The following is a 22,449-nucleotide window of genomic DNA, read 5'->3' as shown; positions in this document are numbered from 1 at the left end:
CAGCTAGGATTACAGGCATGTGCCACCACACCTAGCTAATTTTCGTATTTTTAGTAGAGATGGGGTTTCACCATATTGACCAGGCTGGTCTTGAACTCCTGACTTCTTGATCCACCTGCCACAGCCTCCCAAAGTGCTGGGATTACAGGTGTGAGCCACCAACCCCAACCCCTTCTTTTTTTGTTGTGGTCAAATATACATCATTAAATGTACCTACCAGTTTAGCACTTTTAAGTGTGTACTTCAGTGGCATTCAGTACATTCACAACGCTGTGTGACCATCACCACTATCCATTTCCAGAACTTTTCCATCATTCCAAGCAGAAACTTTATGAATTTTTTGTAGCTATCTCATATAGGTAGAATCATACATCGTTTGTCCTTTCATGACTGGCTTGTTCCATTATCAAGATGTTTTCAAGGCTCCTCTGTGTAGCAGAAAGTATAGATTTTCCTTCCCTTTTAAAGCCGAATGATATTCCGTTGTATGGTTATCCCATATTTTGTTCATTCATTCGTCTATGGATGGATATTTGGGTTGTTTTCATGTTTTAGGCTATCGTGAATAACGCTGCTATAAACATCAGGATCTCTGTCATTTTTCATTGCTGAGGGGGAAAACGACCAGTTGCTACATTGGTTCCCATGTCGTATCTCCTCACTCTGGTTTGCTTTGTGTATGGCGCTAGGATGATAGGAAATTATTCATGATTCACTTACTTGATCATTTTCCCCTTCCCCCACTAGGACCTAAGCACCTTGAGGGACTTCGCTTGTTCATGTTGAGTCTCAACTTTCCAACTGTGTCCAGCACACTTAATAAACATTTGTAAACACGAGAAACTTGTAGTGAGGGGAGGGAGAAGGAGGTGCAGGGCTTTCCTCCATAAACCCCTAGTGGAGATGCATGTGCTTTATGCGATCTGGGAGGGTGTCAGTCCTGCTGTACTTGATGCAGCAGTCAGGACTGTGTTCTGGAGACATAGCTGTTTTTCTCTCCACTTTTGAAGGGAACTGCCTTTGTACAGAGTTGTACAGAACCAGTTTTGGCATGGAAATGTCCTGCAGTGAAAAGTTAGGGGCGAGCTAGTAGAAAAACTGGAAGTCAGGAGACCAGGAATGAACCTAGTGGTGGTGTTAATTCAGCCATGTACCTTTGAATATATCACATGTATCATTGTGATCCCTGCTGTATTCTAGCCGTAACCTTGTATATTGTGTTTCTCTGTTGGTCACATTTCCTGTCATCAGGAGATTAAAACCTGGAACCAGTTATCTGGAGCTGAAATGTCAGGGACTTTTGAGTTTCTCATAGAAGAGACATGCAATCTAGAAAATGAGTGAAGAAGGAGTTATTGAAAGGCCTTTCTTCCTTGCCTGCAGCTGTGGACAGAGTGAAGAGGCCATCTCCGGAATCCCAGAGCAGCAACCTGTGGGTCATTGTTGGCGTGGTCATCCCGGTGCTGGTGGTGATGGTGATTGTGGTCATCCTCTACTGGAAACTCTGCCGCACAGACAAGCTGGACTTTCAGCCTGACACTGTGGCCAACATTCAGCAGCGTCAGAAGGTAAGGGGCAGCCTCCACTGTTCCCATAAGCAGTTTTGCGGGGCAGGGATAGAATGAGTTTATGCTCTTGATACTGAAAGATGGGGAAGAGGGCTATTATAGAAATCTTCTGGCTTTAATGGTGGCATCGCTTTGCCTTGTTTCTGCTTCCTGAAACTTTGCTTCTGGGTGAGTAAATATAGTCCAAGAACGTGAAGCTATGTACAAGCTTATCCATGATATGCACTATGGGTTCTGTGATTTTTATTTCATTTTTTTTTTTTTCTTTTTTTTTGAGATAGAGTCTGGCTCTGTCACCTAAGCTGGAGTGCAGTGGCACAAGCTCGGCTCACTGCAACCTCTGCCTCCCAGGTTCAAGCAATTCTCCTGCCTCAGCCACCGAACAGCTGCCATTACAGGCGTGTGCCACCACACCTGGCTAATTTTTGTATTTTTAGTAGAGACGGGGCTTTGCCATATTGGCCAGGCTGGTCTCGAACTTCTGGCCTCAAGAGATCTGCCTGCCTTGTCCTCCCAAAATGCCGGGATTATAGGCGTGAGCCACTGTGCCAGGCCAAATTCTGATTTATTTTAGGAGAACAGGAGCCAAGGGGGACTTTCTCAGATCTGTTTATTTCATATGCCACTCCATAGGTCAGCTGCTTTATTTTCTGTTCACCATATTTGGAAGCCCACTTATCCACCTTGATCCTTAAAAACTAAACAGTACATACCTTGAACATTTTAACTTAAAATATATGAGTGGACATTTATTTGCCAGTCCTTCCGCATATCCCAAGTCTTGTTTTGCTTTGAGTGTCAGTTTACTGAGAGGAATCATGTATGGCCTTTCTTGTAATAAACAACACCCATAATGTATCAGTTTCAGGTTCCAGTTTGGGCTTCTTTAGAGAAGAGCAAAGGTACCTGAATGCAAAGTTCTCTAGATTTTTTTTAATGCCTTCTTCCACTCCCTGTCTCCTAACTTTGCAGACTTTTGAGTTGATTCACCTACACCTAATTTGACAGGAGATTTTAAGTAACCTGTTTTTCCTATGTCTTTCCAAAGCATTCAACTTAGTTTTTATAGAAATAGCAATTTTCTTTTCCCACATATGTTTCAGCAGTTTCCATAGTATTTGAGGGTCACATCAGGTTTCAGAGCAAAGAAATTGACTTTTGGTCAACATCTAGCTCACTTGGTATGAGCAAACACATGCCAGAGGCCTAGAGGAGAACTCACTAGCACAGCCTAAGTATCAGCCTGCCTGTTTACCAAGGGAGTGGAACGTGGGAGTCAGTCCACTGTTCTTAACAATCTACTAGATTAAATGAGCCCTTTGCGGGTCTCCCGGATTTGGAGGACTCATTCTGCTTTCAAAGCTTGATAAAAAAGCAAAAGGCAAAAAACAAAGTATAGGCCGGGCACAGTGGCTCACACCTATAATCCCAGCACTTTGGGAGGCCAGGTGGGCAGATCACAAGGTCAGGAGTTTGAGACCAACCAGGCCAATATGGTGGAACCCTGTGTCTATTAAAAATACAAAAATTAGCCAGGTGTGGTGATGTGTGCCTGTAGTCCCAACTACTTGAGAGGCTGAGGCAGAAGAATTGCTTGAAACGGGGAGGTGGAGGTTGCAGTGAGCCGAGATCGCGCCCTGCACTCCAGCCTGGGAGACACCGCAAGACTCCGTCTCAAAAAATAAATAAATAATTAAGTAAATAAACAAAGATTAAAATATTGCCTTATTTATTGTTAAACTTTATTTTATTGTCTTGGTATGAAAAATTCTGTATTTACAAACCTAGACCTGTTGAATGAACAAAAAATGCATTACTTTAAAATTTATTTTACTTTTGTAAAAGAGTATTTTTTGTATGAATTAACCAAAAAATGCAAAATCTTGATTAAATTGCAAGCTTACAGCTGTCACATACATTAAAAACATTTGATACATTAATATTATGCTTGTTACCTATTTGCATTTCTTATTTACATAGTCTGCTAAGATTCTTTTGTTGTTCTTGGGATGCTGGTGAATGCGTGGAGAAGCCGGAAGAAAAGGTGCTTGGTATACTAAATGATTCATGTGATAGTGTGAATTTCATCGTAAAAAAGATCAACAATAGACTTGGAAATATTTTTGTTCTGGTGAAGAGTGTTGTTACAGAGAGTTAACCCGCATAGATGGTTATGTATTTTGGTCTTTTATGGACCACATTTTCTTCTTTTTTTTTTTTTTTTGAGACAGAGTTTCACTCATGTTACCCAGGCTGGAGTGCAATGGCACGATCTTGGCTCACCGCAACCTCCGCCTCCTGGGTTCAGGCAATTCTCCTGCCTCAGCCTCCTGAGTAGCTGGGATTACAGGCACGCACCACCATGCCCAGTTAATTTTTTGTATTTTTAGTAGAGACGGGGTTTAACCATGTTGACCAGGATGGTCTCGATCTCTTGACCTCGTGATCCACCCGCCTCGGCCTCCCAAAGTGCTGAGATTACAGGCTTGAGCCACCGCGCCCGGCCTATGGACCACATTTTCTAACGTCAGCACTGCCTTGGAAGTCCATCTATTATCTGTTACTTCAGGAAACTATCAGAGGACAGCGTCTCTTGAGTTCAAAACAGAATATTCCCCAAGCTTTCTCCTTCTCTCAATTTTACTTCCTAAGCATTTTCAGGTCCCGGATATTGCTGTGAGTCAAACGGACAGAGTTTCAGATGGCACTTCCAGGGCTTAGAGTTGCTTTTTCCTCCAGGGCTGCAAAGATCTGCACATACGTTCTGACAACGCATTTACAGAAAAGGCCCTGCGGGGAGGATTCCCCAAAAGACGAACTCTCTTCTGATACTGTTGGGAGGGCAACGCCTTGCCGGCATTGCAGAAGCTCAGGCTTATTTTGCTTGGCACGGGAACACGCCCTATAGATTTTGTCATGTGTTTATAATGATGCTCTCCATTTAGTTTTAAAACAAATGGCTTTACTTCATACGTGTTTCTTTTAAGACCATGTGGCCATAGTGAAGGGCCTCTAGCCTCGTCCTCAGGGTAATTTGCAGAGATGCCACCCTCCCCTGTGACTTTAAGAGCTCTTTCTCCTGCTCTTGTGGCTGTTGTCTCTGTCTCCATTCTGCTCACCCCACCTTCTGATGCGCCTCCCCGCTCCTCTCTGAAATCCTTCAGCAAATCCCAGAGCTGCAAACATCTGGAAACAATAAATCTGCTGACCTAAAATCCACACCCCCTTCCCCTTGTAACGAGAGAGAAACCTCTTCAGATTGTCTGGGAGTAGATTAATTTTGAAATATGATAGGAGGGAGAGGCCATTCTGTCTTGTTTTGAAGCACGGCCTTGCTTATTTTCAGTAATAAAGAAAACCCACGTAGCTTTCTTTTATCGGTATTCTCTGTCTGTAGACTAAAGTTGTCATTTGTTACTATTGCCTGAGAAACTCCAGCTTGGATCTTCTTCATCACGATTGGCATTGGCTGGATGCCACTGCCCTTGTAGAAACTTGTTCCTTCTGCTGGGAGATAGTCTACACCTCGTTATTGGTGTCAGAGCCGAGCTTCTGACTGCCCTTGGTTGCTTCTAAAGGGCAGCACTTTGAGCAACTGGCTGGAGCTGCCTCCGATACTGGATGTCACTCACCAAATGCTGAGCATTTGCTCTGAGCCAGGCCAGATCCGGCTCAGTTACCAACACAAATAGCATGCGATCTCTGCCTTCCAGGGCTTTAGCAAGGGAGAAGGACAAACCGTCCAGAAGCAGACATCCAGGAGTATAAGCATGCCTGGAGAACACAGAGGAGGGGTGCAGGCCACTCCAGTGGTGGGGTACCTCCACCTTCTTCGAGGAGGTGATGCCAGGGCTGAAGCTTCATGGTAGACATGAAGGTGGGCCCAGCAGGGGAGCAGCGGGCAGGTCAGGAAGCTGGAGCAAAGCTTGTAAAAAAAGTTTTGCCACAGCCAAAACTCAGGTGGCAGAGAGCCAGGCCCTGGGGGGTCAGGACATAGAAGGGATTGCAAATTACGCTGTAGGCAGTGGGCAGCCATTGAAAGGTTTTCAGCAGGGAGAGCAGCTTGAACACATTTGCATTTGGAACGATCCCTTCGGGAGGCAGTGTGGACAGTGGATTGAAGAGAGGCTCTGTGACCACTTTGTTCTATCTCAGCCAAGGTCAGCCCACTCCCTGCGGTTGCTGTTCGATTCTCTGCAAAGGCCCCCATCACACCTAATGTGTAGGTGGTCTTGGTCCACCCACAGCCGGCCCACCATGCCGGGTGTCACCTGTGGGTGGGAGAAGCTGGGAGCACTGCTCTCCCAAACTCTAGGACCGCAGGGTTACAGGAGTCCCCGGGGGAGGGCTGCCCTGAAGACAAACAGATGGCAATAACTCTGCCTTGTCTCCACCTTCTAAATGGAAACAGCATGGAGGCTGTGGTGACTTTTCACAAATGACATCAATCAGGTAATACATGCTTACAATGGCAGTGGCTACATGATGGCACATTTTTATTCAGACACTTTTGGGGTTTGCTCTATTTCTATTGTCATCTCAACTGCTCCTTCCCAGGGGCTCAGGCTAACCAGAATACTGGAGGCTTCACTGCATTCCGGTGCCACCTGGGCTGTATTGCAATCATGGTCGACGTGTTTACAGTCACCAGGCGTCTCTCTCTTCTTCCTTGGCTGACCTGCCCACCAGCCAGTCTCCTTGGCTTGTTGGCGATGTATTCCAGAGGGGCACAGACACTGTGGCCTGTTTCCTCTGTGATAGATGAAAGAAAGAAAGAACAAAAGAGCCATTCTTCTTCAGAAATAACTCGGTCCTAATATGAATATTGAATACTCTAATTAATCTTGACTCTTCTTTTAGAAAATACTGATTTAACCTATGCTGAGTGAGGGAGGGAGCTGGACACATGGTACACCAGACCGAACTCTAGATTCTATTTTAAAAGTAGAAAATCTAGTAAAAGTGATCTGGCAAATAGGGATGAGACAAAAGAAGGGAGGAGGGGCAGTGTTCCTCTAGGTTTTCCCTTTTGTGTGTAGATGCCTTTGTTCTGTGCACCGTAAGCACAGATTGGTTGCCACATTTCTATTGCTATAGAAGGTGATGGCTCACTCCGCTTCTAAGAAGTGCAGGGATCTAATGGATATATTTAAAGATGTTGGTAGAATCAACCGTAAGTCAACAGGGCTTGTATATTTCATTTATGACATGTGCCCTTTTCTTGGTTACCCATAAAAACCAGTAAGTTTGGTAGTTCGGTTGACTGTTTTGAAATTCATTGGCCCATCAGATATTTCTTGAGGGACCCTGGGTCACGTCGTGTAGCTGACTTAAGGAAATATTGTATCCAAATTCTTATTTACAACTAGATCTGATGCCTTAGAATTCTTAGTTGTATATTAACTGCTTGATGTTTCATCAGTCAACAGTAATGATAATGCTGTCAGCATCATTTGTATGGTACGTTGGCATTTATGAAGCATTTTCATGGATACTAGCATGTGTTTAACTACACAGGCCCCGAGAGTCTGTGAGGAAAGACATTCAGATGCCTAGGCTTGGGCTGTGAAGACCGCCCTAGAGAGGCAATACTGTTTGTATTTTTGCGTTATTCACTTTGGAGACCTATGCTTCGGGGAGGCCATCTGTAGCTCCTCCTCCGGTTTTGGGAAAGCAAACCACCTAACTTGTTAAAAACAAAACAGAATAGTTGCCCAGTCATTAGAGGCATTCACTTTCTTATGGTAAGTATACCAAAAGAGGATTTCAGCAAGATTTACTAAATGATGGAGGTGATGATCAAATGACTGCATATTATATCTGTTTTCTTTCACTTAGAGGCACCTTGTATGTAGTTAAATGAGGGCCTGCTGGGGTAAAAGCAACACCATAAAATCGGAAATTGCTCCTGCTAGGATTTTTATCATCAGCTGTGAATAAGTGGCATCAAATTTCAATTTTCCCAGCCATCTGAAACAGCCTTGACAGATGGACATTTGAGAATTATATGAATGGATTAGTATTTCCTTTCAAGATGAAAATAATATTTATAATCATATATTTAATAACTTAGGACTGCATGTCAAAGTCTGAGAGAGGAATCGTCTTAATTGCACAGAACGGGTTTTTTAATGTGCAGGAGTGTTACCTCTTAGCCTGCCTAATTTTTCATCCACCATACATTCATCAATGATTTGCTTTTAAGAGAGCAGTTGAATCTTTGTGGAAATTTACAACAAAAGGAAAAAGTATTTGACTAGTAAGTGGGGGGTTTAGAAAAGACACATAGATGATTGCTGTTAAGTACATTATGGTAGAATCCAAACGTGTTGCCGTGTAGTTAATTCAAATCTAGTAAGTACACGGGGACAACAAATAAACCAGCAGAGAGAGGGGTCATGGACCAGTGAACAAGAGACTGTGAACATGAACAGTGAACATGGACCAGTGAACAAGGCATTCAAGCGACCTGGACACAGATGTGCAGTATCCAGTAATCATTTGAAAGAAGTTAATGAAAATATCCTGCAAGTCTGAGGAAATGTGCAGGAAAGTATACAGTATTAACTCAGTTCTCCCCTATTTGTTCCTTTGAAGTTACAGTTTTGATCTGTCAGAAGTAAACATGGACCTTTTCACTCCTTTTTCCTTTTGATACAAAACATGTTGTTGAGACCCCAGCTGAGTCCCCGTGAACAAGGGCGCTTGCCAGGCTTTCGTTCCTGAGGATGGTGAGCTTGCAGAAAGCACGTGCTTCGTGGCACCTCGGGTTTCCACACACGGCTGCACAGATCTTGAATGTTACAGTTGTCATATAGAGAGACAAGGCACAGAGCCCTGTCATGTGTTTATCCCCTGGATGAGATGAGACAGTGCCCCTGGGATTTCTCACTGCCATCCTCTTCTCGGTTCTCATTGGATTCTTCTGCGGGAGTAAAGCGTTCTTCGATGGCTGGAGATGGCAGAGGGGAAGCTGTGAAATAAAACCCTCACTGCTGCTGCTGCTTCTGCTTCTGCCGCTGCCTCCTCTACAGAATATCTAAGTTCACATCTTCCCAACATGGAACGAATCGTCCTATTTCTTGACTATATTTCTCTCTCATTTCTTTAAGAGAGAAAGCAAGTCATACCACAAGTTGATTGTTCCTTGATCTACCAAGACCAGGATTTTGAATTGTGATTTTATTTGATGCTCCCGAGGTTTCTGCATCTCTGGCAGAGCACCGCAGGAAGCTGCTGCATGGATGACAGGCGGGCCTCTCTTCTGTGAAGTGGGAGGACGTCGGGAAGGGAAGCGGTGAGGGGAGCCAGCATGCTTCCCGGACCACAGGCTCAGTCTTAACAGCTCTCAGGAAAATCAGTGGTAGGTGGGGGCTTTACAGAGGTGTGCATCTGGAATCATTCCTGTAAAAGGGCTGCCTACTCTGAGAAAAGTGTGTGTCTGCACCCTGGGGTTTGGGTAGACCAGTTGAAACTCAGGATGCTAGTCCATGGATCACAGATGAGTAAACAAACATATTTTATTTAAGTAGTTTTAAAAAATTATTTATTTTATTTTTTAATTTTTTAAAATTATACTTTAAGTTCTGGGGTACATGTACAGAATGTTTAATACATGTATTTAAATAAATATCTAACGATGTATTTTATGTAAATATTTAACAATAAATTTAATTTAAATAAATAATTATACAAATGCTTAATAAATTTAATTTAAATAAATATTTAATAATAAACAGGCCAGGTACGGTGGCTCACACCTGCAATCCCAGCACTTTGGGAGGCTGAAGCAGGCAGATCACCTGAGGTCAGGAGTTTGATTCCAGCCTGGCCAACATGGTGAAACCCTGTGTATAATAAAAAAATAATATATATGAAAGTTAGCTGGACATGGTGGTGCACGCCTGTGGTCCCGGCTACTCGGGAGGCTGAGGCAGGAGAATCGCTTGAACCCAGGAGGTGGAGGTTGCAGTGAGCTGACATCATACTTTTGCATTCCAGCCTGGGCAACACACTGAGACTCCATCTCAAAAAAAAATTAATAATAAATAAATTCATTTAAATACTAAATAAACGGGGCATGCATTGGAGCAGCAGTTTTGGGTTTGTCGTTCGCAAAACAGTGTTCTTGGGCTGAGGGGCTGTGATGCTCATGTACTGCTGAAGTGGTGGAGTAGACTACTCCTGTAACAGGAGCTCATTAATTGGAAACAGAGGAAGTCAGTGTTCGCTTTTTGTTTCATTTTTGTAAACTGTATTTACTGTAAGTTTTGTCCCCCTCTACTGGCAGAAATCATTATTGCAGATGACATTCCTTCCGTTGATCTGAGAATTTTAGCATGAAAAATCACATCTGTAATCCCAGCGCTTTGGGAGGCTGAGGCAGGAGGATCGCTTGATCCCTGGAGTTCAAGACCAGCTGGGCAATGTAGCAAGACCCTGTATCTACAAAAGTTTTTTAAAAATTCGCCAGACGTGGTGGCACACGCCTGTGGTCCCAGCTACTTGGGAGGCTCAGTTGGAAGGATTGCTTGGGCCTGGGAGATTGAGGCTGCAGTGAGCTGAGATTGTGCTACTGCACCCCAGCCTGGGTGACAGAGTGAGGCCGTATCAAATTAAAAAAAAAAAGACCTTAGGTCACAAACCTAAGCCACTGATGTTGTCACTCATTTGTGCATAAAGTTAGCACAAATACGACAAAGCCTTTTGTGTCTGTGTGTAATCCATTGTCTAAAATCACTCTGTACATCTTTTTGGGCTTTATGTTTTGACCAACAGGACTCTGAAGGGGTGTGCATGTGAGTGGAAAAACTCAAACCCTGTTTCTCCTCTGTTCTCACACCACACCACAGTCATCACAGAAGACTTCTGTGGCCAAATTTGTGGGGGCTTTCCACACCAAGCCCCGGCTGGGTGTCCTTGAATTCAGCTCTGACGCTGTCCAGTGGGAGGTAGCCTCAGATCTGACAGATGGAGGGCTCAGTCCCCAAACCTGTGCTCCTCCATCCGCACCGGTCACAAGCGTAGGTCTCTGGAACTTCTGACCAACTGGCTTCAAGCTGGTGTTCCCACCATCCCTTTTGGGGGTTGATTAATTTGCTAGAGCAGCACACAGGAGTTAAGGAAACACTTAATTTTTACCAGTTGATCACAAAGGATATGTAAACAGAAAAACCACATTCTGTAAAATATCTTAAAGAGGTTTATTCGGAGCCAGTGTGAGTGACCATGGCCCCGAGAAAGCACAAACCCAAGAAGCTGTGAGTAAATGGCCCCGAGGGGGTCAGATTACGGTTTGGGTTGATGCTATTGCCACTGCGTCTGGCTGGGCCTGTCATTGTGGGTGGTAAAGGAATTTACCAAGACAGTCGTAGGTAAAGAAAGGCAGATTTGGCCGGGCATGGTGGCTTGCTCCTGTAATCCCAGCACTTTGGGAGGCCGAGGTGTGCGGATCACCTGAGATCAGGAGTTCAAGACCAGCCTGGTCAACATGCTGAAACCCCGTCTCTACCAAAAATAAAAAATTTGCTAGGTGTGGTAGCACGTGCCTGTAGTCCCAGTTACTCGGGAGGCTGAGGCAGGAGAATCGCTTGAACCTGGGAGGCAGAGGTTGTAGTGAGCCAAGATCATGCCATTGCAGTCCAGCCTGAGTGACAGAGTGAGACTCCGTCTCAGAAAAAATGGTGGGGGGAGGGCAAATTTATTAGCGAAAGTATGAAGGTAATGTTGCAAGGGTGCAGTGGCCAGCACAGCAGAGAAGAGGCTGTCGGCCAAGAGACGGGGACAGGAGGGAAGCTTTATTGGGTCATGCTGCTGGGGCTATGTACAGAACGAGGTGTTTGGGAGCAGGAATCATGCCAGCAGGTTGTCTGTGATGAGCCATTTCTCAGAACAATTATTCTCCCCTCCCTGGGACCTCTTCCGCGTTGTTACTTATCAGGATTCCACGTATACGTTTTCAGGAGACAGGAGTTACAGGAAAAGAAACCCAATACATAGAAGCTCGGCCAAAAAAGGTGGGATATCTTGAAATGAGGGGCTTGCAAGTCTTAGGTATGTCTTAGGGATTCTTTAGTTGGCAATTGGTTGAGAGACTTAAGTTTTGTCTAAAGACTGAAGGTCAGTTCAAAGGAATGCTTAATGTAAGGGATCTGCTGTCTGCCATGTGATGCTATACCAGTGTCAGGTTAAAAAGTAAGCCACGTTATACCGGGCTAACCAAAAATAAAACAGTTTAACCAGATTTTATTGTTTGTCGGATGTGACTTAACCCTTGCTATGCACACCTTTAGGTCATGTTTATAATTTGGTATCTTAGTACCGCAAGGAGTCTGTTCTGTCAGTCTTATAATCTTGTTTTAATAATAATGCTGGTCAGTTTTGCCTAAACTCTAAAAGAGAGGGGCTGTGATGATGCCTGTCCCACCTCCCTTCCTGCTACCACTAAAAACTCAGTCCTTCAGGTTTCTCTGAAGTCCCTTTGGACACTGAGGCCGGGGAAGAAATCACACAGGCTATGCTGGATGGGTCAGAGCGTGGGAGCATGAGAGAGAAGTCTAGCCTGTGTACGGGTGACTCCAAAAACACCAGCTTCCAGAGCTGGCCCTCTGGGAAATCAGAAAACCACTAAACATTTCTAAACAGGCAGATTTCTAAAATCCAAGCACACAGGACACCAAAGAAGCAGGAAGACAGCCCGACCGTGGCACGTGCATAAAATCACGAAGACATGAGCCCCAAATCTTAGCAGTGAACATGGGAAGGAGTGAACAGCTCTAGGGATCAAGCAGAAAGACCTAGAAGCCAGACAGACACAAGAGTAGCTGGGATTACAGGTGTGCACCACCATATCTGGCTAATTTTTGTATTTTTCTTAGTAGAGACAAGGTTTCACCATGTTGGCCAGGCTGGTCTTCAACTCCTGACCTCAAGTGATCCACCTGACTCGGCCTCCCAAACTGCTGGGATTACAAGTGTGAGGCACCGTGCCTGGCCAACAAATAGCATTTTTGATGACATAGTATCTTACCACAGCTGTAGAAGCTAAGGCCTGGCATCCCTAGTTGCAGGCTCAGGGGTCTGTCATGGGTTTGGTGTGGGGTGATGCCACGTATCCCTGGAGGGGAATCCTGCATCCAGCAGTTTGAGTGGGGATGTTTTTGAAAAGCCCTTTCTCCCTCAGTTTTGTGCCCCATTACTTCCCTTGACCACTTCTTTCTAGAAATTCTTTGTTCCCTTGGCTTCTATTACATGGAACTTTCCAGATTCTTCGGTTTCTCTGAAATCACATTCTATTTTCTTCCTTGCTTTCTTTTTCTCTTCTTAGCCCCAAACTATTAGACGTTCTCCAACACTTTATCCATAGAATCTGTATTTATGTTGAAAAACTGAACTCCCTTACTGTCAACTTTGTGGGGGTGGTTCTTGATGTCACATCTGAGCCTGCACATTCCCCCAGGCCATGGTCCCCCATCTCCAGCTACACCAAGCTGACATCCTTTGGGGCCTCAAATTAAGCGTGTTTGAAATGAAGCCTGTCATTTTGTCTTGAGCCATCATTGCTGTGTGACTTGCCTCTTTCCCTTGGTGTCATTTCCACGCTTCACGATGCCCTGCCCCAAAATGTACGTCCTCATCGGCTGCTTTCTCTTCCTTTGTCTCTTGTGTCTGTCTGACTTCTAGGTCTTTCTGCCTGATCCCTAGAGCTGTTCATTCCTTCCCATGTTCACTGCTGCCTGATCCCTAGAGCTGTTCATTCCTTCCCATGTTCACTGCTGCCTGATCCCTAGAGCTGTTCATTCCTTCCCATGTTCACTGCTGCCTGACCCCTAGAGCTGTTCATTCCTTCCCATGTTCACTGCTGCCTGACCCCTAGAGCTGTTCATTACTTCCCATGTTCACTGCTGCCTGACCCCTAGAGCTGTTCATTCCTTCCCATGTTCACTGCTACCTGACCCCTAGAGCTGTTCATTCCTTCCCATGTTCACTGCTACCTGATCCCTAGAGCTGTTCATTCCTTCCCATGTTCACTGCTAAGATTTGGGGTTCATGTCTTCATGATTTTATGCACATGCCATGGCTGGGCTGTCTTCTTGCTTCCTTGCTGTCCTGTGTGCTTGGATTTTAGAAATCTGCCTGTTTAGAAATGTTTAATGGTTTTCTGATTTCCCAGAGGGCCAGCTCTGGAAGCTGGCGTTTTTGGAGTCATCCGTACACAGGCTGGAGTTCTGTCTCATGCTCTTGCGCTCTGACCCATCCAGCATAGCCTGTGTGATTTCTTCCCCAGCCTCAGTGTTCTCTGGTTCCTGATATGATGTAGAGCATGCTCTTTGTAGCCTCCTCTTTCTGCTTCCAAGTCGTGTCTGTCCTCAAGGCCTGGCTCTGGTCCCCATGACCCTATAAAGAATATCTTGCTCCTGCCACATGGCACGTGGTGTGCTGCTGTGACAGCGGGTCAGGTGTTGTCTTAGGCACTAGCTGTTTAATCCTTGTATTCTTGTTTAATCTTTCACAAGTGTGTGTCTTCTTCTCAAACTCGGAATAAACAGAACCTGGCATGCAGTCCATGTTTCAGTGACACTTCTTGGATTGGAGTGGTGGAATTGCCAGCACAGTCTTGGGTCAGAAGTTGTGTTCCTCTCATGAGCTTTGGATTCGGGGTTAACAATCTTGTGTGTGTGTGTGTGTGTGTGTTTCAGCTGCAGGTCCCTAGTGTGAAGGGTTTCGATTTTGCTAAGCAGCATCTGGGTCAACACAATAAAGACGACATATTGATTATTCATGAGCCAGCGCCACTGCCAGGACCTGTGAAGGACCACACCACGCCCTCGGAAAATGGAGACGTGCCAAGCCCCAAGTCAAAGATCCCGTCCAAGAACGTCCGTCACAGAGGAAGGTTATTACTGGGCTTTCTGTATTGTTCTCGGTTGCAGGCATGCTCCTGATTAGACTGTCAGTTTCCGATGTCACAAGGGCTGATGGTGAGTCCAGCCCTGCCTCTGCAGCCTGGGAGACCGATGACTTGCCCAAAGTCACACATGAGCCCAAGAATGTTTCCCAGCCACTCCCACGGGCTGCCAAAGAATGCGTGTGCTTTCTTTCCCCACACGGTTGAAGATCATGAATCACTGTCTGTGATAGTTTGGCGGCCCCTGTCAGACTTCATTAGGGATTGACCAGCTCACATGTATATATCCCGAGGAGAGCATGCTAGGCCCCGTTTAGATAATATCAGCAATAACACATAAGGAGTGCACGGCACCCAGTACACGCTCAGCCTGTGTGAGCCTCTGTGTCCATGCCTGGGATGCCAGCAGCTGCTGTGACTGTATTGCTTTGTCTGCAGGTGACCTTCATCACGTCCTCCTGTGTTTTCTTTGTCTTCCTCTGGCTGCTCATGTGTGTCACCTTTGTTAGGATATCACACAGGACTCTTCATCACCGCCTCCCTGCCCTGCTCCCCATTCCCAGTTCATTTCCCTTCCTCCTCTTAAAGTATAGCACGTAGAGAATTGCTCGTTAATTTTCCAAACTACCTGGAAGCCCCTCATCACCCTCTGACCCCATGAGAAGGGCTGTAGCACTCTGAAAGAAGACACAGTTCGGAATCAGGTGTGTTCAGTTGACTCCTGATCACAGGCTTTGGCTACTGAAGCCTCCTGTTGTCAGCCTTTCTTTGAGCTTTGGAACTCTAAATCCTGATTTCCTGCTAAGAGCAAAAAAAGTGTGTGATCATACCAACATTTGAAACGATGTCATGATTTCTGTCTTATCAGAAAACCTACCCCAGGGGTTCTGGCCTAGTTTTAAGAATCTAATAGATGTCAGAACATGATCTTTACAAAAGAAAAAGAGTTATGTAGAGAGAGGCGCTTTGCTTAATGATTTTGCTGGCTAGGAATAAATGGAATCATTGAAGATTATTTAATATGCAAGTAAAATTTTGCAAAGTCTTTTTTTTCTTGCCTGGTCGTCTTGTCATTGACATTTAGTCACGGCGGCTCAGTGGTCTGTGTGGTTAACACGATGTTTTAGCGTCTTTCGGAGCACCAGCATATCTTGGCATTTCACATTGTCATTGAAGCCAGGGAGCCTAAGGAATCAGGGAGCTAACTGATGAAGGATTTTTCCCTGGTGCAAGCTGGGTGCCACGATACCCTTGCTTTTTATATATAGAATCAAATCCCAGTATAAGCACGTCCCAAAGATCTGGAGTTATTTGGGGTGACTGCAGGGCTACGCCAGCTTCCTGGGCATTCTCCAGATCTAGTTAATCCTGAACCCCAAGTCGTCTTTGATCCAACTCATGCTAAACCCAGACTGCTGGTCCAGAAATGACAGGGCCAGGGGCTGGGCCTTGAGCCCTGGTGGCTGTGGGACCTTCCTGCTGTCTGGCACTTGTTGAAATGCAGCCTGCTGATGCATTTAGTAAGCTGCATTAATTTGTCTTCAGGAGGTGACTATGTGGTGTTAATGTCATCCTTGAAGACACCGTGCTGTGGAATAATTTTTCTGACTGTTTCATTTCTGCTGGTTTTGCCTGGAAGTCCGACTTGCACACCCAAATTAATGTGACTTTTTCTTTTGCATTCTTTCTTGTTTCTGACGTTTGCAATTTGTTTTGTGTCTGCAGGGTTTCTCCCTCAGATGCTGACTCTACGGTCAGCGAAGAGTCCAGCGAGAGGGATGCAGGAGATAAGACACCGGGAGCCATCAATGACGGCGGGTCCCACAGAGCCCCACAGAGCGGTCTGTGACTCTTCTGGTTCTTCCCGCTATGAGAGTCCGAAGGCTGAGGCATTACGCTACTTCAAATGCCAAACCCTTTAAAAAAATCTGTGAAATGGGGCATTCATCATTCCCATGGTTGCTCAGCACCAGTTGTCACCATCTAATGTGGTATTGGTGTCTGCTTTGGGGCTTGGGATTCACTGGGGGTACATGTTAAGGTGAATAGCCTGATTTCACTCTGGTTTAGAGTCCTCATGATTTACCTGTCCAGAGGTCAAGGAGGAAGTGCACTGAAACCAGAGTCTCAAAAACCACCCCCAGGATTCAGTAGCTTTCATAGGAGCCAGTTCAAGGATTCACAGCCGTCACTGTCAGGAAGTTGTTTGTTTATCATCGGCCCAACTCTGTTATGTTTAGTCTTGTCCCTAGATCTTTCTTCCAGCAGGGGGTTAGTGTGAGCAGATGGTTTAGCATGTTTGTGTGTGGGGTCCCATATGGCTTCATAGGCCAGGTATGAGATGAGCCTCACTCCTGTTCCGTGAAGACTGATGCCCTGTCAGAAAATGAGACCTATAGGTCTTTAGGCTTGGGAGCATTTTTTTTTGAATGACAGCACGGTAGCTTGTTTTTAGTGTAATAGATTATATTAACTAGATGTGCTACTGCAGCTGTTGTATTTGCTGGAGGTTTATTTTGATTTAAGAATTGTATTTCAGTAATACAAAGATAATTGAGAGGCCTCAGAATGTTATTATTACTATTATTTTTTGAGACAGATTCTTACTCTATCACTGAGGCTAAAGTGCAGTGGCGCAGTCCTGGCTCACTGCAGCCTTGACCTCCCAGGCTCAGGTGATTCTCCCACCTCAGTCTCCCCAGTAGCTGGGATTACAGACATGTGCCACCACATCCAGCCAATATTTGTACTTTTTTTTATAGAGACAGGGTTTCACCATGTTGCTGAAGCTAGTCCTGAACTCCTGGACTCAAGCGATCCATCTACCTCAGCCTCCGAAAGTGCTGGGATTACATGCATGAGCCACCGCGCCCAGCCAGGATATTATTTTTAATAGGAATTTTTATACTTACAGTTTTTAATCATAAATTTCTGTGTATGGAAATGCAGCACAGCATGAACTGTATTCTGGAAATGAACAGACTCTGGACAGAAGCCCAGGGGCCTCTCCTCTCCCTGACACGCTTGTGGCCTCATGGTCGCTCAGCCTCCGAGGCTCCGGTGGGGCTGCACTCGCCAGTCCTTGCAGTTCTTCCGGCTCCTCCCACTTGGTTCTTTTATAATCTTAAGGACGTCCCCTTAGAAAAAGGGAAGAGGTTTTTCTTTGGATCTAGTTTTACAAAATCTGAAAAATTATTTAGCACTGTGGTAACAGATGCTGTTTCAGATAGACAGGATTAGAATCTAGCTTTGGGAAAGAAATATTTGGGGGAAAGAAAAAGAGCTCTGGATTTTGTCAAGTTCTGTTCATTGCTTATCTGAGCAAACCTTTCTTTCAGTGCCTGCGTTTAACTCCTTCTGATGGTATTACAACCAGTATGGTCTATAAGAACAGCAAAAATCAAACACCACTCTTGACATAGGTTCAGAATGCAGGCAGCCAGCATTATAGCTCTGGGGCCCAGAGTTGAATGTGAAGGAGACGAATTAGATGATTTTGTGACTATTAGAAGCTCAGATGCTGCTATTATAATTTGAAGAGATACCAGAATCTGTACCTTATTTTCATGTTGTAGAAAGATAGTTTTCTCACTATAAATATCAATATACTTTGAAAACTTTGTTCACTTCTTGAAAGGTGCTATAAGATAGCTTTAATGCTGCCATATAAGTATTTTATTGCTTGCATAGAAACTTAAACATCCTATTTTAAAATATTCTGAGTTTTTGTCCTAACTTTGTTACTTTATTTTTTAATTTTTAAAAAAACTTTTGCTTTTTGAGACAGTCTTTCTCTGTCACCTGGGCTGTAGGGCAGTGACACGACCTTGGCTCACTGCAGCCTCTGCCTTTCAGGCTCAAATGATTCCCCTGACTCTGTCTCCCAAGTAGCTGGGATTATAGACATATGCCACCATGCCCGGCTAATTTTTTTATTTTTAGTAGAGACAGGGTTTCTCCATGTTGGCCAGGCTGGTCTCGAACTCCTGGCCTCATGTGATCATCTGCCTCAGCCTCCCAAAGTGCCGGGATTACAGGCATGAGCCACCGTGTCCAGCCTATTTTATAATTCACATAAAAATCTTTCTTTTGTTGCCAGCCATAATGAAGTAAAGATTAATGGAGGCATAGGGCAGGGAGGTGCTTGAGACCTATTCTGGAGCCCTCTTCTGTGTTGCCCTGAGATCAGCGTTCCCTCTCACTCCTGCGGGTGGCACACCTACCGGCTCTCAGGCTTCTTGGCAAGGCTCTTGACAACTGTCCCAGGTCATGTGGCATATTAAGGACCCACCTTGCAGTGGAAGCTGAGAGAAGACTCTTGTTTCAGTTTTGGTAAATTGGAGGTTGTGCTTGATTCCTTTGCCAACTGACTGCTTTTGGAAGGTGACTAGACCATGACACGTACCCTCATGGTCATCCATGGAACCTTAAGAGATTATTTACTCAGATGTCACTGTGTTCACAGTTATTGCAGCTCTAGAATAACTCACATCCTAACCCCTGGTTACTCTTAGTGAAGATGGGAAGGGAGAGGTGTGGTAGGAGTGTACTGCCATTGCTGTGTCTGTGCATAATTGTAGTTTTTCTCTCTCTCCTCTTTGTCATCAGGAATATACCAAGTAGGTAAGGATTGCAAAATACTCAGCATTCTTTTATGCTCTCCTAAGATTGCGTGTGTGCAAGTGTGATTTTTCAGTAGTTAAAACTTCATTCATTTGCATTCCACAAGTTCCAAATTCTAGAATTTCACATGCAAACTAAGTGACCATTGACTTTTGCATGTGCTAAGGAGTTTGCAGTGCTCACTTAACCAGCATATATAATAAAATCGAAACGCAACACAGAACATTAGCATGACCCCTGCGCAAGGATGACATGCAAATTTGGGAAGCATTCCATATTTTTTTAAAATTAAAGGAGTTTGCCAAATAGTTTAAATGAGATTGAGTTCATATAACATTGAAGTTTTTCAAGCAGTTTGGGAGAACCCATGTGTAAAATGATTGGGTTCATAAAATATAATTCTCATCTTTTCATGAAGGCAGATTCCCAGAGACCTTTTCAAGGTAAAATGTTGTAAACATAGTGGAGATGACTGTAGTCATTGAGTCATCCATTTAGCAAATGCTTACTAAACGTCTGTGCTGTAACAGGTCCTGACGACACAGTGAAGATGAGACACGTGTGATTCCTGCCTCACAGGGTAGTAACGTAGGTTTCGCACATTGGTAAAGATGCGATTTTTCCAGCCTGGGCAACATAGTGAGACTCTGCCTCTACAAGAAATAGAAAAAATTAGCCAGGCATGGTGGTGTGTGCCTGTGGTCCCAGCTACTGAAGAGGCTGAGATGGGAGGATCGCTTGAGCCTAGGAGGTCGAGGCTGCAGTGAGCTGTGATTGCATCACTGTACTCCAGTCTGGGTGATAGAGCGAGACCCTGTCTCGGGGAGAAGAATGTGGATTGACTATATTTACTTGCAGATAATGAAATAAGATTTCTTTAAAAATGCTCTCTTGCTTTGACATTTCAGTAATTCAGACTGAACTTTTCTCTTTCATTCTGCTTTGTTGGCATTATCCTATTCTATACAATCTGTATACGATTACATATTTTTTATTTTTATTTTTTTGCTTACCCTGTCTGGACTGCAGTGGCACAATCACAGCTCACTGCAGCCTTGACCTCTTGGGGTCAAGCAGTCCTCTCACCTCAGCCTCCTGAGTAGCTGGGACTACAGGAGCATACCACGCCCAGCTAATTTTTTATTTACTTTTTGTAGAGATGAAGTCTTGCCATGTTGTACAGGCTGGTTTTGAACTCCTGGGCTCAAGCAATCCTTCTACCCTAGCCTCCCAAAGTGCTGGGATTACAGGCATGAGCCACCATGCCCAGCCTTTTTCTTTAAGATTTTTATTTATATTTTAACTGATGATTAAAAATCATATATATTTATAGTGTACAACATGATGTGCTTTTGCTTTTATTTTTAGTTGACACATAATACTTGCAAATATTTATGGGGGACACTGTGATATTTCCATGTATGAATCTACTGTGTGATGATCAAATCAGGGTAATTAGCGTATCTGTCACGACATACAAAGTTATCATTACCTTGGAAACATTCAAAATCTACTCTTCAAGCTAATTGAAAATATACAATAAATTAGTAGAGTCACCTTACAGTGCCTACAGGTGCTAGACCTATATTCCTCCTCTCTAGCTGTGCACTTTTATTTTTATTTTTTTGAGACACAGTCTCACTTTGTTGCCCAGGCTGGGATGCAGTGGTGCAATCATGGCTCACGCAGCCTTGACTTCCCAGGCTCAGGTGATCTTGCTTCCTCAGCCTCCTGAGTAGCTGGGTCTACAGGTGCACACCACCACGCCAGATAATTTTTTGTAGAGATGGGGTTTTGCCATGTTACCCAGGCTGGTCTAGAACTCCTGGGCTCAAGTGATCCTTCCGCCTCAGCCTCCCCAAGTGCTGGGAGTACAGGCAAGAGCCACCATGTCCAGCCTCTAGTTGTGTTTTTGTATCTGTTAACCAACCTTTGTCTTTGTCCTTCCACTTCGCTTCCCAGCCTCAGGTAACCATGAGTCTACTCTCCACTCTAGATCAGCTTTCTAGCTTCCACATATGAGCGAGAACAGTGCTCTGTTTATCCTTCTGTGCCTGGCTTATTAATGTCATCCAAGCTCGACCATATTGCTGCAAATGGCAGGATTTCATTCTTTTTTATGGCTAAATGGTGATGTTTTGATATATGTATGTATTATGGAAGGGCGAAATCAAGCTATTTACCATATGCATTACCTCAAGTGCTTTTTTTTTGTGATAGCACTTAAAATCCACTCTCTTAGCTGTTTTCAAGTATACAGTATATTGTTATTAATTATAGTTACTACGAGGTGCAATAGTTATCTTGACTATATAGTAAAATTTATATCATTACTGTTAAAAAATAATCGAAGAGAAAGGGGTTTTAATCCCAAGTTCTTACTTGCCTTAAGGCAGAATTCACACAGCATTAATCTCTGTGTGTCCACTGTACTTTGTACTAATCATTATTATACAAGTAGCTTTTTTAGAAACATTGTGCAATGCATAGCAAACAATATATATTATGTAATTATAACATATATTAATATATGATATATAAATATATCATATTATATATAATTATTAATATAATAGTTATATATTACTAATTATACTACATTATGTTATATGTTTATATAATATATATTTACATTATATATCGTTCTACAAACCAAAATATACAATCGTAATATATGTGATATAATTATATATGTGTGATATATAACATATATTATATGTATATGTTAAAAAATTAAAAGCCCCTCTTTTCAGCCATGCTGCCTAGGCTCCGGGCAGTATGGAAGCTGGAAGATTTTCTGCACCTCTGATTTCCTCTCCTCTGCTTAGCCCCTCAGCTCTGTAGAGTGGCCCGAGGTCTGTGCGTCCCCTCCTTCTCTGCTTGCAGTCTGTGAACAACCAAGTGAGAATGAAGCAAGGACCGTGACTGCAGTGGGGACGGGGTGGCCGGGCTGTGGACAGGAGTCCAGTGTCAGGCTGCAGCTCCAGTGGTACCCAAGCAGGGCTGACAGCACCGTGGCGAGGGGCCTTTTTTGTTTTTATGCCTGTCACCCTTGTCTCCCCGCAACTCAGAGGTCTCTGCCACCCTGGAGGAAAGTGATCCCACCTCTAGGTATCAATAGCTTAATGGGCTACCCTCTGTGACATTTGCTGTTACTCTATAGTCTGGGTTAGCAGGGCTAGCCTGTCGGCGAAGCTAATGATCTTCTTTTAGGCATTATGCCTGCAACTTGAGTAGCTGCCACTGATGAATGGTGGAGCCCGGCTGTGTTCCCGCTGCACAAATAGTCAGGTTCCTTCTAGGTGTAGGGCCAGGGAAGAAAGCTTGAGCATAGCTGGAATCCAGACAGTG

At 44.3% G+C, this 22,449-nt stretch overlaps 1 protein-coding gene and 1 non-coding gene across 3 annotated transcripts in view; both read left to right on the top strand.

Moving 5' to 3' along the window:
• KIAA1549 (KIAA1549 ortholog) overlaps positions 1–22,449 on the top strand; it is a 155,257-nt gene that overhangs the window by 87,997 nt on the left and 44,811 nt on the right. For both annotated transcript variants that reach the window (XM_017499721.2, XM_017499719.2), the window contains exons 10-12: positions 1,384–1,568; positions 14,267–14,463; positions 16,201–16,316. In XM_017499721.2, the coding sequence (XP_017355210.1) occupies positions 1,384–1,568; positions 14,267–14,463; positions 16,201–16,316 (498 nt within the window). The remainder of the gene's footprint in view (positions 1–1,383; positions 1,569–14,266; positions 14,464–16,200; positions 16,317–22,449) is intronic.
• Positions 19,274–19,380, top strand: LOC119467111. The gene has a single exon (XR_005195641.1). It is a non-coding gene; the product is annotated as a U6 spliceosomal RNA (small nuclear RNA).

The sequence above is a fragment of the Cebus imitator genome, unplaced genomic scaffold (assembly GCF_001604975.1).
Source record: "Cebus imitator isolate Cc_AM_T3 unplaced genomic scaffold, Cebus_imitator-1.0 Scaffold260, whole genome shotgun sequence".
In the NCBI taxonomy this organism is placed as follows: domain Eukaryota; kingdom Metazoa; phylum Chordata; class Mammalia; order Primates; family Cebidae; genus Cebus; species Cebus imitator.
This window is presented reverse-complemented; position numbering and strand designations above follow the sequence as displayed.